This window comes from Populus euphratica, unplaced genomic scaffold (assembly GCF_000495115.2).
Source record: "Populus euphratica unplaced genomic scaffold, PopEup_1.0 scaffold102.1, whole genome shotgun sequence".
Lineage (NCBI taxonomy): Eukaryota > Viridiplantae > Streptophyta > Magnoliopsida > Malpighiales > Salicaceae > Populus > Populus euphratica.
In genome coordinates, this window is record NW_011499957.1 from 123,504 (window position 1) to 138,109 (window position 14,606).

General features: G+C 33.6%; 1 protein-coding gene across 1 annotated transcript; it reads left to right on the forward strand.

Annotated features, from left to right (window-relative positions):
- Positions 1-452: 452 nt before the first annotated feature.
- LOC105138399 (probable aldo-keto reductase 2) lies at positions 453-3,131 on the forward strand. Its single transcript, XM_011044451.1, has 5 exons — positions 453-986; positions 1,334-1,506; positions 1,624-1,726; positions 2,537-2,668; positions 2,737-3,131. Exons 1-5 carry the CDS (start codon positions 570-572, stop codon positions 2,935-2,937), a joined length of 1,026 nt encoding a protein of 341 aa, XP_011042753.1. The 5' UTR covers positions 453-569; the 3' UTR covers positions 2,938-3,131.
- Positions 3,132-14,606: the final 11,475 nt, after the last annotated feature.

The following is a 14,606-nucleotide window of genomic DNA, read 5'->3' on the forward strand; positions in this document are numbered from 1 at the left end:
TGGGTTAGAATCCTGTTTTTAGCTCCTTTTCATGGCGTTCATTCTAAACAAATGAATAGTTAAAGGGTTGTTTTTTCTCCACCCAATACAATTGTGAGGGCTTCTTTCACTCTGCCTAGAGGTGGTTGTTTTACCATCCTTTCAACTTAAAAAATCTTCTTCCACTATATTGTGAGTGCATCCGTCCAAGTTGGCGGCTCACACTTGAAATGCATCTATCAAGTGAACGGCTGCTCTTATCATGGATCGTCAGCTGAACCATCAATTTTAGTTTCTGCAATAATCCCAAGTTAAATTTGTTTATTGATAAAATAGATCATAATAGACGAATATTAAAAATATTATTTTAATATATTTTTAATATAAAAAACATTTAAAAAATAATAAATCAAATTGTCAAACAATCCTGTGCTATTTCCCGTACGTAGGTGCTTACGTTAGAAATTATTCTTCGATGACCATATGGTCTAGTCCGCGCGCCCGCACTCACTTCCTCTATTTGTGGCGGTTTCGTTTCAACTGCTTCGCCATTGTCTCAATAAACAAAAGAGTTCTTAAGAACAAGAGAGATGGCAACAGTGAAAAGGATCAAGCTGGGTTCACAGGGTCTTGAAGTATCAGCACAGGGACTTGGATGCATGGGCATGTCTGCCTTCTACGGCCCTCCAAAGCCTGAATCGGACATGATCGCCCTCATCCACCATGCTGTCAACACCGGGGTCACTCTACTTGACACCTCCGATGTCTATGGACCCCACACCAACGAAATCCTTCTGGGCAAGGCCTTGAAGGCAGGAATATTACGAGAGAGAGTTGAATTAGCCACCAAATTTGGCGTCAACTTTAAGGACGGCAATGCGGAGGTTCGAGGGGATCCTGCTTATGTGAGAGCTGCTTGCGAGGCCAGCTTGAAACGCCTTCAACTTGACTGTATTGATCTTTATTACCAACATCGCATTGATACCAGCGTTCCTATTGAAGCTACGGTATTTCTGTTTAATAGTTTTTATTTCTAAATATTGTTCTGATTAATCTTGATTGTTCGATGGCCATGATCATATTTAGAGAATTTGGCTTTTACTTGATACGTTTTCCAGAATCTGTAACAGGCATATCCAAAAATCCAAAAAATTCAGCATAAGCCCACTAAGATTATAGATTAGACATGGTACTGATGATACCGTCATGTTTAATATGTGAATTGACATCTTGCAGTGGTCTCTTTCGTAGTTGGATGCCGACATTGCTACTAGTGCTATTAGTGGGTACTGTCTCTGCATTCTAGCTGAAAAATGTCTTGCAGTTGTGCACTCATAATTCTTTTCTTGGCTAGATGGGGGAACTCAAGAAACTAGTTGAAGAAGGTAAAATAAAGTACATAGGTCTGTCTGAGGCCTCTGCTTCAACAATCAGAAGAGCTCACGCTGTTCATCCGATAACAGCCGTGCAATTGGAGTGGTCACTGTGGTCAAGAGCTGTGGAGGAAGAGATTGTTCCTACCTGCAGGTGAGGCATTGATGAGAAAAACTAATTTCCTTTGAAGATCAAAATAACCGAAACTTTAGGCTGTTTATGGGATGCCTTAGATATCCAGATTGTGATCTTATCATTCTAATGGTTCAGAGAACTTGGCATTGGGATTGTTGTGTACAGTCCTCTAGGACGGGGATTCTTTTCCACTGGGCCTAAGTTGGTTGAGAGCTTCTCTGAGGGTGATTACAGAAAGGCAGGTTCTCTTCTTTTTTAATATAGAGTTTGTGATCAATATAAGACATGCCCAGAACACAAGCATAATCTTTTACGGTTTGTAAAGGATGCCACAAATCACATCTCCTTCTTCACGAGTGACGCGTACTAGAGAATAATATAGTATTAGAGAATAATATAAAACTATTATTGAAACCTATCTAAGCCTTGAAAAATAGTCTCTTCTATCTTACAGAGTGGTTTGGTGGTTTAAACTCCATAGAAGGAACTTGTACAAAGTAAAAGTTTAGCTTTGAGATCATTATATTTTACCTAGCAGTTCTTTCACATTTGCATTATTCCTAAAAATATGCTATACATTTGGACTGCTTAAAGATTCAATAAAATAAAACACAGATTTACAGGATCTCCTTGTATTAGACATTTGGCTTTATTTGTCCCATGTCCAACCAAAAAATTCTGTTTTGCTTATATCTTTTGATTACTCCGTTATGCACTAAAAGAGGACAAGCAAGAGGAACACAAACTCATGGATAGCTGACATCCTTTCTCTGATAGTCAATCTTCAGTATTTTTGGCTTCCTAAAATCTGCTCACTCGCCTTGTAGCTTGGAAATTTGGCATGTTTGTACCCATAAAACCTGCGTAGTATACAATATGATGATAATTAGCATTTTGTGCTGGAAATATTTTGCTATGGCAAAGTTGGTCCTAATTTCAAACATTGAGCAAGGAGGACATGTTACAAGTACCTGTGGAATAATGCTATGCTTAAACCTCCCATCTATGATGCTTTCTTGTTGATGAGTTGTTTTTTCAATTGTTTCAGGACATGTCTAGGTTTCGACCTGAAAATCTGGACCATAATAGACATTTATTTGAGCGGGTTAATGAAATCGCAGCAAGGAAACAATGCACTCCATCGCAGCTGGCTTTGGCCTGGTTACACCATAGAAATACCGTAGCTTCAATAGGAACGCTGGTATCAATGCGATGTTGGTAATAAAGATCAATACAGTCAAGTTGAAGGGTGATGATGTATGTCCTATTCCTGGAACCACCAAGATCGAAAACTTCAACCAGAATGTTGGAGCTCTGTCTGTAAGACTAACACTAGAAGAAATGGCTGAACTCGAATCAATCGCTTCTTCAAATGCTGTAAGGGGAGATAGGTCTGACGATGGCTTCTCTACGTTCAAGGATTCAGATACTCCACCTCTTTCATCATGAAAAGCTGTATAGAAGGCATGCTGCCATGCCATGTTGTCTTGCTGCTAGCTACTCTTGGATTTCAGCTGCCTTTGAAGTTTTTGAAAATTGTATGTACCCTCTCTGAACTTCTGAAGAGAATAAATGGTCCTGTAATCTAATATTATAGTATATTATGTATTAAAGACTTGTGAATAAATGGTCCTGTAATCTAATATTTTCTTCTCCCTTTGTTGTCGTGAATCCTCAGTCATTTTCTTCTCCCTCTCCTTTGAAATCTTCTCCTGCTGCTACGGCCTTGCAACCTTTTCCTGCTACTGCTATCATGAATCTTGCCACCATGGAGTCTTCAATTGCAAGCATTATTTTCCTCTCACTATCAGAAAATTAACAAATACAAAAAATAATACCGATATCATGTTTTCATTTGTAAATTACCATGAATTCTACTAAAAAAAAAATTCCCTCATTGTATCCATTGATAAACATCAGTGAAAATATTTTTTTGATATATATTAAGAAAATTATAGTGGAAAAAAAAAGAATTAAAAAAAACTATAAAATACGATGACATATCATTTATACAGATAAAAATACCAACAATATTAATATCGTTGGTAAAATTTGTTTGTAAACTTGTCAGTAAAATGTTCTTGAGAGCTCGAAACTGTTCCTTTTTCCCGATACTATTCATTGAGTTAATTACATATGAAATTAAAATGTTCTTGAGAACTTGAAACTGTTTCTTTTTCCCGATACTATTCATTGAGTTAATTACATATGAAATGTTCCTTTTTTCCGATACTATTCATTGAGTTAATTACATATGAAATTATCGACTCGACAAATTAATTCCATCAATATTTTTTAGAGAACTCTAGAACTATTTACTTCTCAATTACATTGTTAATCGTTGTTCTTTACAAATATAATCACAAACAAATTGAAAAGTTATTGGTGATATTTGAGGTGAAAGGGTTCTAAAAAAATTTGATCAAATTGAAATTTTAAATTAAACATTACATATAGAATCACCAATGGATTAAAAAGTCATCTGTAATATTTAAGAGATTTCTAAATTATTTTATTAAAATAAAAATTTAAATTAAATATTACAAATAAAATCATCTAGGAATAATTAAAAATATTAATATTTAATTATTAGTTAGTAAAATTATAGGTAAAATACTCCAATAAAAAGACTAAAATCTCTCATTTCATAATAGACACACCTCTTATTCATCTTCATCTTCTCTCTTTTTTCATATGAGATCAATTTTATTGGATTTTAGTTGAATTTTATTTTCAAATATATTGTTGAATTTCAATTAAATTAATTTATTTGTTATTGGATTATGGGTTTTGAAATAGGTTTTCTAGGTTAGGTGGAATTTTTTTTAGTTGATTTATTTATTTATGTTATTTATTTGTTGCAAATTTGTTTAGTTGATTTTCTTCTCTCTTTTTTCCAAGCAACTTAGTTCTGAGTATTATGGAGTGTTGATTTATATTATTTTATATTATTTTAATTATTTTTCACTTTTATTAAATAGATTTTTTAAAATATTTTTAAATAATTATTAACAGTATTACCAATGAATTAAGTCCATTAGTATATTTTAGAGAGTTAAAAAAGAATTATTGCACATGTTATTATGCCACTATTTAATCATCGATGGAATTACATACAATATTTTTGTAGGTTATAAGGCAAAATTTCTAAAGGAAATACCAAACAAATGAGACAGGTAATTTTTTTCGGTATGTTTTTTTTGTCAGTAAATCCATCAATAATTTTATTACCAACAGACTCACCGACAAACAAAAAATTACCAATGAGAATTTTAAGGATGGAGCATTTCTATCGGTGAGCCCGTCGGTAAATTTATTGTCAATGAAAGGATAATATAAATAACGACGGAAAATTTCATCGGTTTTTCTAAGTATTCTGGTAGTGTCTCTAATACTCATCAAGTTATTTCTTTTAAGCTAACAAATATAAATTATTTTTATTAGCAAATGCAGATGAAGCCATATCTTATTGAATAAAGTGTTGATGGCTTTTTACTGTGTTCTCCTCCTTATGTGGTTGTTATTGATGGTTCTTCTTTTTAGATTAATAATTTTTTTTCTTTGTTGGAAACAACATTACCAATTTATTATCGGTACACTACTTCTCTTTCAATAGATGTACCATATCTTGTTATCGAGTTCCAAACCTCACACTGTGTTTGGTATACTTTTAAGTAAGCCCTTGCTTCTTCATTTAATTTTTGCATTATGCAACTTTATGGTTCTTTTCAAAATCTTCATCGAGGTGATGATTTAGTCACTGTATTTATGCAAAAAGCAAAGGCATGTTTGATGAATTAATCATTGCTTGTCGGATAATTTCGTTAGAGGATTTCAATTTGTATGTGTTTTGTTGTCTTTAGGGTGAGTTCAAGCACATGGTAACAAGCCTTGTAACTATTACAAAACCTCTTTTGTATGTTGATCTTTATAGTTATCTTTTCACTAATGAGTTCCTTCATAAGACCTCTCTTCACTCTATAGATGTTGTTGTAACTACTCCTTTATTGCCTATACCAGTTCAACCACTATTAGCTCATGTTGCTCAATGTCAGCCCTTTGGTTTGTAAAACAACAATTATAATTTTAGTTATGGAAGAGGGTGATCTCATGGAGGTAGTATAAAAATTATAACAACAATCATAATAACATTAATGCCAAGTTTAATTTTTAAAGTTTCCATGGATCTTCAAACAACAACTGGAGGCAGGGTAATTGATAACAAAACCAATGAAATAATGGCTCTTCATAGTGGTTTAATATCAGGTGCCAGCGATGTCAAACCTTCGATCATTCTGCCCCTTATTGTTCTTAACTTCAAAGCCATGGACAATAGTTTAATGCTAATCTTGCGCTAAAAAATGTTGCCTCAACAAATTGTGTGGATTGGTTTCTTAATACTAATGTAAATCAACACATCACACCTAATCTTACAAATCTGACGAGGTCCGAGCCATATCTCGGTAATGATCACTTGTATGTTACTGATGGTAAGGGCCTTTCCATATCTAATATTAGACATACTAAGTTATATACACCAAGATATACCTTTACTTTATCTAATATTCTTCATGTACCATATATTCAAAAACTATTGCTTTCTGTTAAAAAATGTTATCTTGATAATAACGTTTATTTTTAATTTCACCAGTTTTATATTAAGGATCTCTACGCCAAGGAATTGCTTTTTTCTAGTTAGAATAAACATGGTCTCTATGTTTTTTTCAAGTCTTCTACATTGTCAATTCCTCAAGTTTATTAGTCTCTTTGCGTATCTGCTTCTGTTGATCTATGGCATCGTTGACTATGTCATCCTACTTTCTATATTTTCAATTTTTAAGCATCAAAATATAAAATTTCTTGTATCTCTAAACATTTTCAATTTCGGTGTCAAGGTTGTCTATGAGAAAAGTCGTCATGTCTGTCATTGAGACCTACAAGCCATAAAACTTCTGCTCCACTTGACTTAATATTTAGTGATGTTTGGGGCTTTGCTCCTTTTTTTTCTTCTAATGATTTTTGTTATTTTTGTTAATGTGCATACAAAATATGTATGGTATTATTCTTTTGTTGTGAAATCTAATGTCTTTTATGTTTTTCATTAATTTCAAACTTTGGTTGAGCGCCAATTTTTTCTCAAAATTAAATTTGTTGAGACTGATTGGGGTGATGAATACTACAAGTTACATACTTTTTTTCAAACAATTGGTATTCATCATCATTTAATTTGACCTCATACTCATTAATAAAATGACATAGTTGAACATCATCATATGTATATTTTAAAAACAAGTTTTACTTTTCTTGGACATTGTAAAACACTACTAAGGTTTTGGAAATGCACTTTTAAAACTTTGGTTTATCTTATCAATCACATATCTATTTTTGTCCTCAATAATAAGTCCCCCTTCGATTGTCTTTTTCAACATTCTCCTAATTATGATTTTTATGTACTTTAAGGTGTACTTGTTTTCCATTTATGTGTCCATATCATAATCATAAATTAGATTTTCGTTCCTCTTCATATGTGTTTTTAGGTTATAGCTTTGTTTATTTTGGTTATTATTGTCTTAATCTCGCATCTTAATGAATTTATATTTTTTGTCATGTCTATTTTCATAAGCATATGTTTTCTTCTGATAAATCTGAACAAATTACACAACTATACCATATTCCCTCTCCTAACAATTGTACCAATTTACCTAATTTCCTTACCTTACCAATTTTTCATAATCCTACATTTGTGACTTCTCAGCCTCTTGTTTTTACCACCTCATAACAGCCCCTGAATCTTACTATTACGTCATCATATGTATGTTTCTCTAATAATCATACTACGAGTACATGTTTAACCCCTTTTGAATTGCCACTTGACATGTCTGAGGCTATTGTTCTTCCAGGTCTCCCATTGCTAGCTGAAAATGATGCCTTTATTGCAAGCTCTACCTTTTGGTCTCTACTACTGGATTAAATTTGGTTGTTGACCTCTCTTTTTATCCATTGCATGATCATTTGAGATCAACTCTCATTGCCTCATTGTCTATAGTTTTTTGACATTATATGGTTCTTCATCTAGGACTACTAAAAAACAAATTTAACAGCTTCTTTACCCTCCTTTAACAGTCATAAATCTCAAAATTTTCTAATTGTGCTTATGAACCACTTACTTTTTATGATGCTAACAGGTATGAGGCTTGATGAGATGCTATGAAGGTTGGAATTCAGGCATTGTGTCCCATTGACACTTGTCCTTGGTTCCATTTCATCATTCAATGAATGTTAATGGTTATCGTTACGTGTACAAGATCAAGCACCATGCCGATAACAACATTGAACGATATAAGTCTCGGTTGATTGTTAGAGGTTTTAGTCAGCAGAAAGGTATTGATTACTTTGAAACTTTTAGTCTTATTGTTAAATAAGCTACTGTTTGGTAATTCTCATAGTCTTGGTGTTGCGTGATTGGAAAATTAATCAATTTGATATGCATAATGTCTTTCTTAATAGGACACTAGATGAAGAGGTCTACATTAATGATATTTTTTTAATTAGAAGCAATTTAATCTTGCTTCACCAATTGATTCAACTACTAACTTTAAAGTTTAAGCTTTAAGATTTAAAAGTTGTTCATTATTTTTTAGGCATTGAGGTTCATCATACCACTATAGGTATCATACTACGGAAAAATAAATATATTATTGATATTATTCACTAGGCAAGTATATCTTCCTGCAGGACTTTTGATACTTTTATTACTACATCAAAGGTTTTTAAAGTGTCTGATTGCTTGTTTTCTAATCCTATATATTTTCAACAAATTATTGGTACTCTTTAATATCTAACTTTTTATGTGACCAAATATATGTTTTGCTGTTAACAAAGTTTGTCAGTATATGCATGCTCCTGCAGATGCACATTAGGCTATTGTTAAACACATTCTTTATTATCTTAAGGGTACAGTTTCTTTTGGTCTTCACATCACCCGTAACTTTTCCTTTTTCTTGTATGGCTTTACAAATGTTTATTAGGTTGGTAGTTTTGATGATTGTAAATCTATAGGTGATTATCTTATTTTCTTTGGACATACATCGATATCTTAGAAGTCAGGGAAACAAAGTACTGTGGCTCATTCTTATATCGAGGATAAGTATAAAGCCTTAACTAATGTTATTTATTGTAAACCTTGAGAAAAAACTTTTAAAAAATAATACAATAAGAAAATATAGGAATTAAATATGTGAAAAAAATCAAATAAATTCAATTATTAAAGGGGGATTTTAAAAAATAAAAAAAAGTACAACTCAAATTGTAAAAAGGAGGGAGAATAGGCCAAAGTACAATTAAGAAAGAACAAGACTGCAAATACCCCAATTAAGAAAGATTTTAGATTTTCCTCCACCAAAATTAAGAGAAAAACACCAAAATTATTAGGGCTATACAAACTCTAGACTTCTAAGTAGAGAGAACACTTTTTGATAAAGGAATTAACAAGGAAACAAGTGAAAAAATTAAGAGAAAAAAAAAGGGAGGGTTAACTGCATGTAAGGAGGGAGAAGCTAAAAATCCTCAACCAAATTTGAGTTGAAATACAAATTTTCTCTAGGTAAAGGCCCTAAACCTAATTATCAATACCAATTTAACATTTGATTAGGAATTGTGCACTAATTTGATAATTTAAAAATTAGGGTTTTTGAGTGAAATTTAGAAGAATTGTAAAATTTGTTGGAATTAGGTTAATTGAAGTGTTATAAGTTACCTTGAATATGATATCATGTAAGAATACCAAAGAAAAAAATCAATGACCAAGTGAAATGAGTGGTCGACCATGTGAGGGTTGAATGGGAGGAAAAGAAATTCTGAATTTTGCTTGATAAATCTTTGTGATATGTTTTGATATGTTTTTATGATGTGAACAATGAGTAAATGAGACAAATAATTGCATGGAAAGGAAAAAGGGACCTTTGATCCCTTTAGGCTAAGTTTTGGCCAATACCAAATTAAATAAAGGGAAGAAGAGTTTTAGGGAAGAAGAGTTTTGGGATGTCACATGTTAATGATGCATGAATTAAGTGTGGTAAAAGTTTACCAATGAGGGAAAGCATGATAACTTGGTAGTGGGGAACTTCATGAGTTAAATGCATGTGTTACATGAAGGGAAAACAAGCATAGTAACCTTATATATAACTTATGACATATCTCAGAAGGAGTTGTAAAATGTAAAAATAGTTGTCTTGAGAGATGAAAGGAAAATGGAGATAATTAAAAGTTCATCTAAAAATTGTTAAAGAATTTGGGCATATTCATCATCCTAGTTCCAAAAAGGATTCGGGCTTAAAAATGATGAAATTTATGGAAGGTTTATTCATACGAGTTATAGCCAGGGACATTAGCTTTCCAACAAGTCCAACCTCACTTAACTTGAAGCTCTAAAACTCCAAATATAGGGAAATATATGAGGAGAGATTGAGCTACCACCTATATTGACAGATTTAGCAAATTGGCAAAACAAGGAAATTTAGTCATGTTAGGGGCAAAATCCAGTTTCCTTCCCTTTGAAAAATATGTAGCGCCATGTCTTAAAGTTAAAAGGAAAATAAACCATATTTGAAATTGTGATGTTGTTATGATTTGATAATAAATCGTAATCTTAAGAGATATCATGGAAATGAAAATGTAAGAAAAACAATTGTAAAAAGGGAATAAATGTTGTCATTATTATTATTGTTATTTTGCAAAATGTGACTTGAGTAAGGAATAATGTAGTATGCTTACGGATTTAGGAAGAACCACAAGAAGGGCACAACAACAACAAAGGAAAGCGAGTTGAGCTTTTACACCAAATAGGTATTCTATACCTATGCCTTCCTTAAATAATGGTAATTTTAGTAATCTATTCAATTTGTGGATCTTATACCTGCAGATCAAACCAAATTGAAAAAAGATAAAATAAAATGAATGAGAAATGAAATCAGATTTGATTTATGGTTCCAAATGAGAATAATGAATTGTAGTAATGAATTTCCCATATGACTGCTTGTTGGATTTGATTAGCCAGTCTCAAATATGAAAAGCTAATAATGTTAGTAAGGTTTGCTAACATTGACATGACAACTGCAAAAAATGAGAAATACTGAACTTGATTAACTATTTAAGTTAAGAATAGTTAATAATAGATTGATGATGTCAAGTGTTGTAACCCAATTTTGGATTCATTAAAAAAAATTTAAATGTTATTTTATCTTATTATTCATGACAAAAAAATAAAAAAATAAAAAGAAAAAGAAAAGAAAAAAAAGAGTTTAAAATATATTTTCTCGAGTCAACCGTCATTTTCTGTCAAAACCGAGTCCACCAGGTCAATACGGGTCCCACCATGTCGACCGGGATAAAAAATGAGTTTCGGGTTGTTTCGGGTCAAAACCGTCATTTTCTGTCAAAACCGAGTCCATCGGGTCAATACGGGTCCCACCATGTCGACCGGGATGAAAAATGAGTTTCGGGCTGTTTTGGGTCAAAACCGTCATTTTCTATCAAAACCGAGTCCATCGGGTCAATACGAGTCCCATCATGTCGATCGGGATGAAAAATGAGTTTCGGGCTGTTTCGGGTCAAAACCGAGTCCACCGGGATGAAAAATGAGTTTCGGGCTGTTTCAGGTCAAAACCGTCATTTTCTGTCAAAACCAAGTCCACCGGGTCAATACGGGTCCCACCATGTCGACCGGGATGAAAAATGAGTTTTGGGCTGTTTCGGGTCAAAACCGTCATTTTCGGTCAAAACCGAGTCCACCGGGTCAATACGGGTCTCACCATGTCGACCGAGATGAAAAATGAGTTTCGGGCTGTTTCCAGTCAAAACCATCATTTTCGGTCAAAACCGAATCCACCGAGTTAATATGGGTCCCACCATGTCGACCGCGATAAAAAATGAGTTTTGAACTATTTTGGTCAAAACTAGTATTTTTGGTCAAAAAACCCGGTCCACCGAGTTAATACCCGTATAAAAAAGTTTTTTTTTAATTTAAAATTGATTTTTAGCAGGTTATAATACTGATTTGAATTTTTAATTTTTACCTCAACAAATAAATATTATTATTATTATTTAGTATTATTATATATAATAAGACAAATAGTAATCGGTGAAAGTTTGAAAATTTTAACAATCCGTGAATTGTTAACAATTCATCCGTGAATTGTTGTCTGAATTCATTGGCTATAAATAGCCAATGAATTCAAGACACAGGGAGGAGAAAAAAATAAAAAATTCATTCTGAATCAAATTCTGCGTATTACTATTTGGGTTACTGTTTGGGTACTATTTATTTTTCTTATACTTTTTCTGCACCCTATTGAGATATTAAATTTTTTTTTATAAATTAAAAAATATCAAAAATATCTCAACCTTTAGATCTAATAGTGTTTAGATCTGAGCCTTTAATTTCATAGGATACAATAGGCTTTACCACACCAGATTAAAACCCAAATCAATCTCAGCCTTTCAAAAAATATGTCCTTCCATCCGGTTGCCCCACGTCAGCAGGTGTACCGAGCACTCGGTATACCGCACCACACCCGATCGTAGACCATTGAATCCTGACCATCCGATCAACTTGAAGATCAAACGAATCACAGTCGCACGCTCTGTTCATCCGAGATCACACGGTTCACTGACTTCAGACGCACGAGCGCACCATACACTCGTCCACACCGTAGCACAACCCAGAGCTTCTCTCTCCTCTCGTCGGCGATTCTCTCTCTCCCCGCCGATCTCCCATTTCCGGCCGTCTCAAGCCGTGAAACCGCCACAGAAACGTGCATCGCCTCCTCCTGAGAAAAACCCCGGTCGTTTTATACTTTTTCACCGGCGATTGTGGCCGGAAAAATGCCGCGACCGTTATCGGCTAATCGACCTTCAAGTCGTCGATTCTCCCTCCTCAGCCATCAACGGCTAGCGAGACCACCACCACCAGATTCCTCGTCCTCAGATCTACCAGAATCAATCATCGTTTGGCCGGAATCTCACCGGAAAATTTCGCCGCCGTGAACAGTAACCGCGCGTGAGTTTATAATTGCGGCGCCAGTGGCATTTTCATAAATTTTCAGTAAATCCGAGGGTATTTCAGTCTTTTGCCTATACAGGGGTACTCAGGTAATTTTTTATGGTATTTTTTGATATTTTTATATATAAATACTTGTAAATTTTTGCACGTGAAAAAAACAAAAATAAACCAAAATAAATAACGACGCGGGTTTAACACCCATTTTATCATATCACTGTTTATGGGTCAAAAACCCAATTTTCAAGAATTGATATATCTATTTGTCAATGATATCAAAATAATATTTATTTTATAAAATAAATATTATTTGTCGACACGTCTCTTTTATTTACAGAAAAAGGACCGATGTCAAAAAAAATTAAATACCAAATATGGATGATGTCCATTATTATTTATTTTGGTAAATCAGACGTAACTCTCCTTTTTAGGGATAAACGTCGACATTTTAGACAAAGTCTCCTAATTTTAGGGACTGGTGTGATTTTTAACGCGTCTTCTATTTTTAGGGACCGACGTTAACCATGTTAAAAAATTTACAAATAAGCTCAAAATATAATAGCATTTGAATCAAATAAGAAAAACACACAAGTAAAGGTAACCTTTCTTTGAAAGGATGTTTTAAGGGTAGTGTCTACCTTACCTTAATCATAACTAACCCAGTACCCGAATCTCTGGGACCAATGTCTAATTTTGGATTTCTAGTTCCCTCAAATTACTAGATGGCGACTCCAATAAAATTTTTATTTCCCCCAATCAAATAAAAAATAAATTATTCTTTTAGATGGCGACTCCAATAAAATCTTTATTCCCCCAAATCAAGAAACAAAAAAACATTATTCTTTTTGTTAAAACAAACAAAAAGGAGTGGAATCGTCGCCCGAGGTCGTGTAGCGACAGAATGGCGACTCCGCTGGGGATTTAGGGTTGAACCAACTGCTTGTGTTTGCTTTTCATATGCTTTTTCTTATATGCTATTTATTTTTGGCATTTATTTTATTTACATTATTTATTACTGTAATTCTTTTCAATTTTTCATATTGCCACATGCATGCATGATATTTATTTGTGTACTCACACACTTCACGATGAGCCTATAAAAGCTCTGGACCCGAGCTTCGTCCTTTTTAAGATTAGAAAAGAAAGATTCAAGTGGCAAGTGTGACTTATGTCCACTGATGCTCATTTGGACTTTCGCTTGGATTGTAACTCACCCTATGCAACGGGTATTGTGGAATTTTATCCCATACTCATGTTGCATAAGGTTAAGAGGCCGATTACTTCACAAGTAATTCGGGCAATCTAAGAACCAAATAATTTCTTTAAGGATAGAATAAACTAAACCAAACCTTATGAGTTAAATCCTATCAAGTAGGGTATAAGACACAAATAAATGTCAATGCATTAACATACATTTTCATATACATTCTATATTCTCATTATATCTCCATCGATCCTTATAGGAAGTGTGAGATGAAAAAAAAAACCAAATTTATTGAGGAATTTTTTACCAGATCAAAATTAAGGCAACAAATTTCTTCCCTCAATCAGTTCAAGTTCTTGTAGGTTTGGAGTCCTCAGTGAGAACTTTCTTAAGAGAATCTGATCTGGTCTATTCCTCATCATTAGTTAAAGGAAAGCCTGAAACAAATAACAAGCATGCATTATTCATATGGCATTTTGCATCCATTTATGCATTTCATTCATTTTTATTGCATTCATTCAAGCTGAAATATAGGTCCCCCAAAAGACCATAAAATTCATTACACTCGACTACGAAGAAAGATAATGGAGAACGAAGAAAGAGCACATCTAGAGGCTCACTATCAAAGGGAGTTGGAGAGCATGAAAAATGATATCGCAAGACTTACAAGTCTACTCGAGCAGGCCCTGGCATCCAAGTCTGGAGAGGATACCTCTACTCAGCCAGCAGTGGCAACTCCATCTGCATCTACGCCAGTAGCTCCTTTCGTGTTCACTTCTCAAAATCTAGGAGCAAATCCTTCTTCATCTGAACAGCAGTTCACTGTCAATGTTCCACCACCACAAGTGCCGATCATAA

Excerpts from the sequence above, each read along its gene's own strand:
- LOC105138399 (XM_011044451.1), top strand. The coding sequence starts at position 570 with ATGGCAACAGTGAAAAGGATCAAGCTGGGTTCACAGGGTCTTGAAGTA. Across the intron at positions 987-1,333 it reads GCGTTCCTATTGAAGCTACG|ATGGGGGAACTCAAGAAACT; the intron begins GTATTTCTGTTT and ends TTTCTTGGCTAG. Across the intron at positions 1,727-2,536 it reads CTGAGGGTGATTACAGAAAG|GACATGTCTAGGTTTCGACC; the intron begins GCAGGTTCTCTT and ends CAATTGTTTCAG.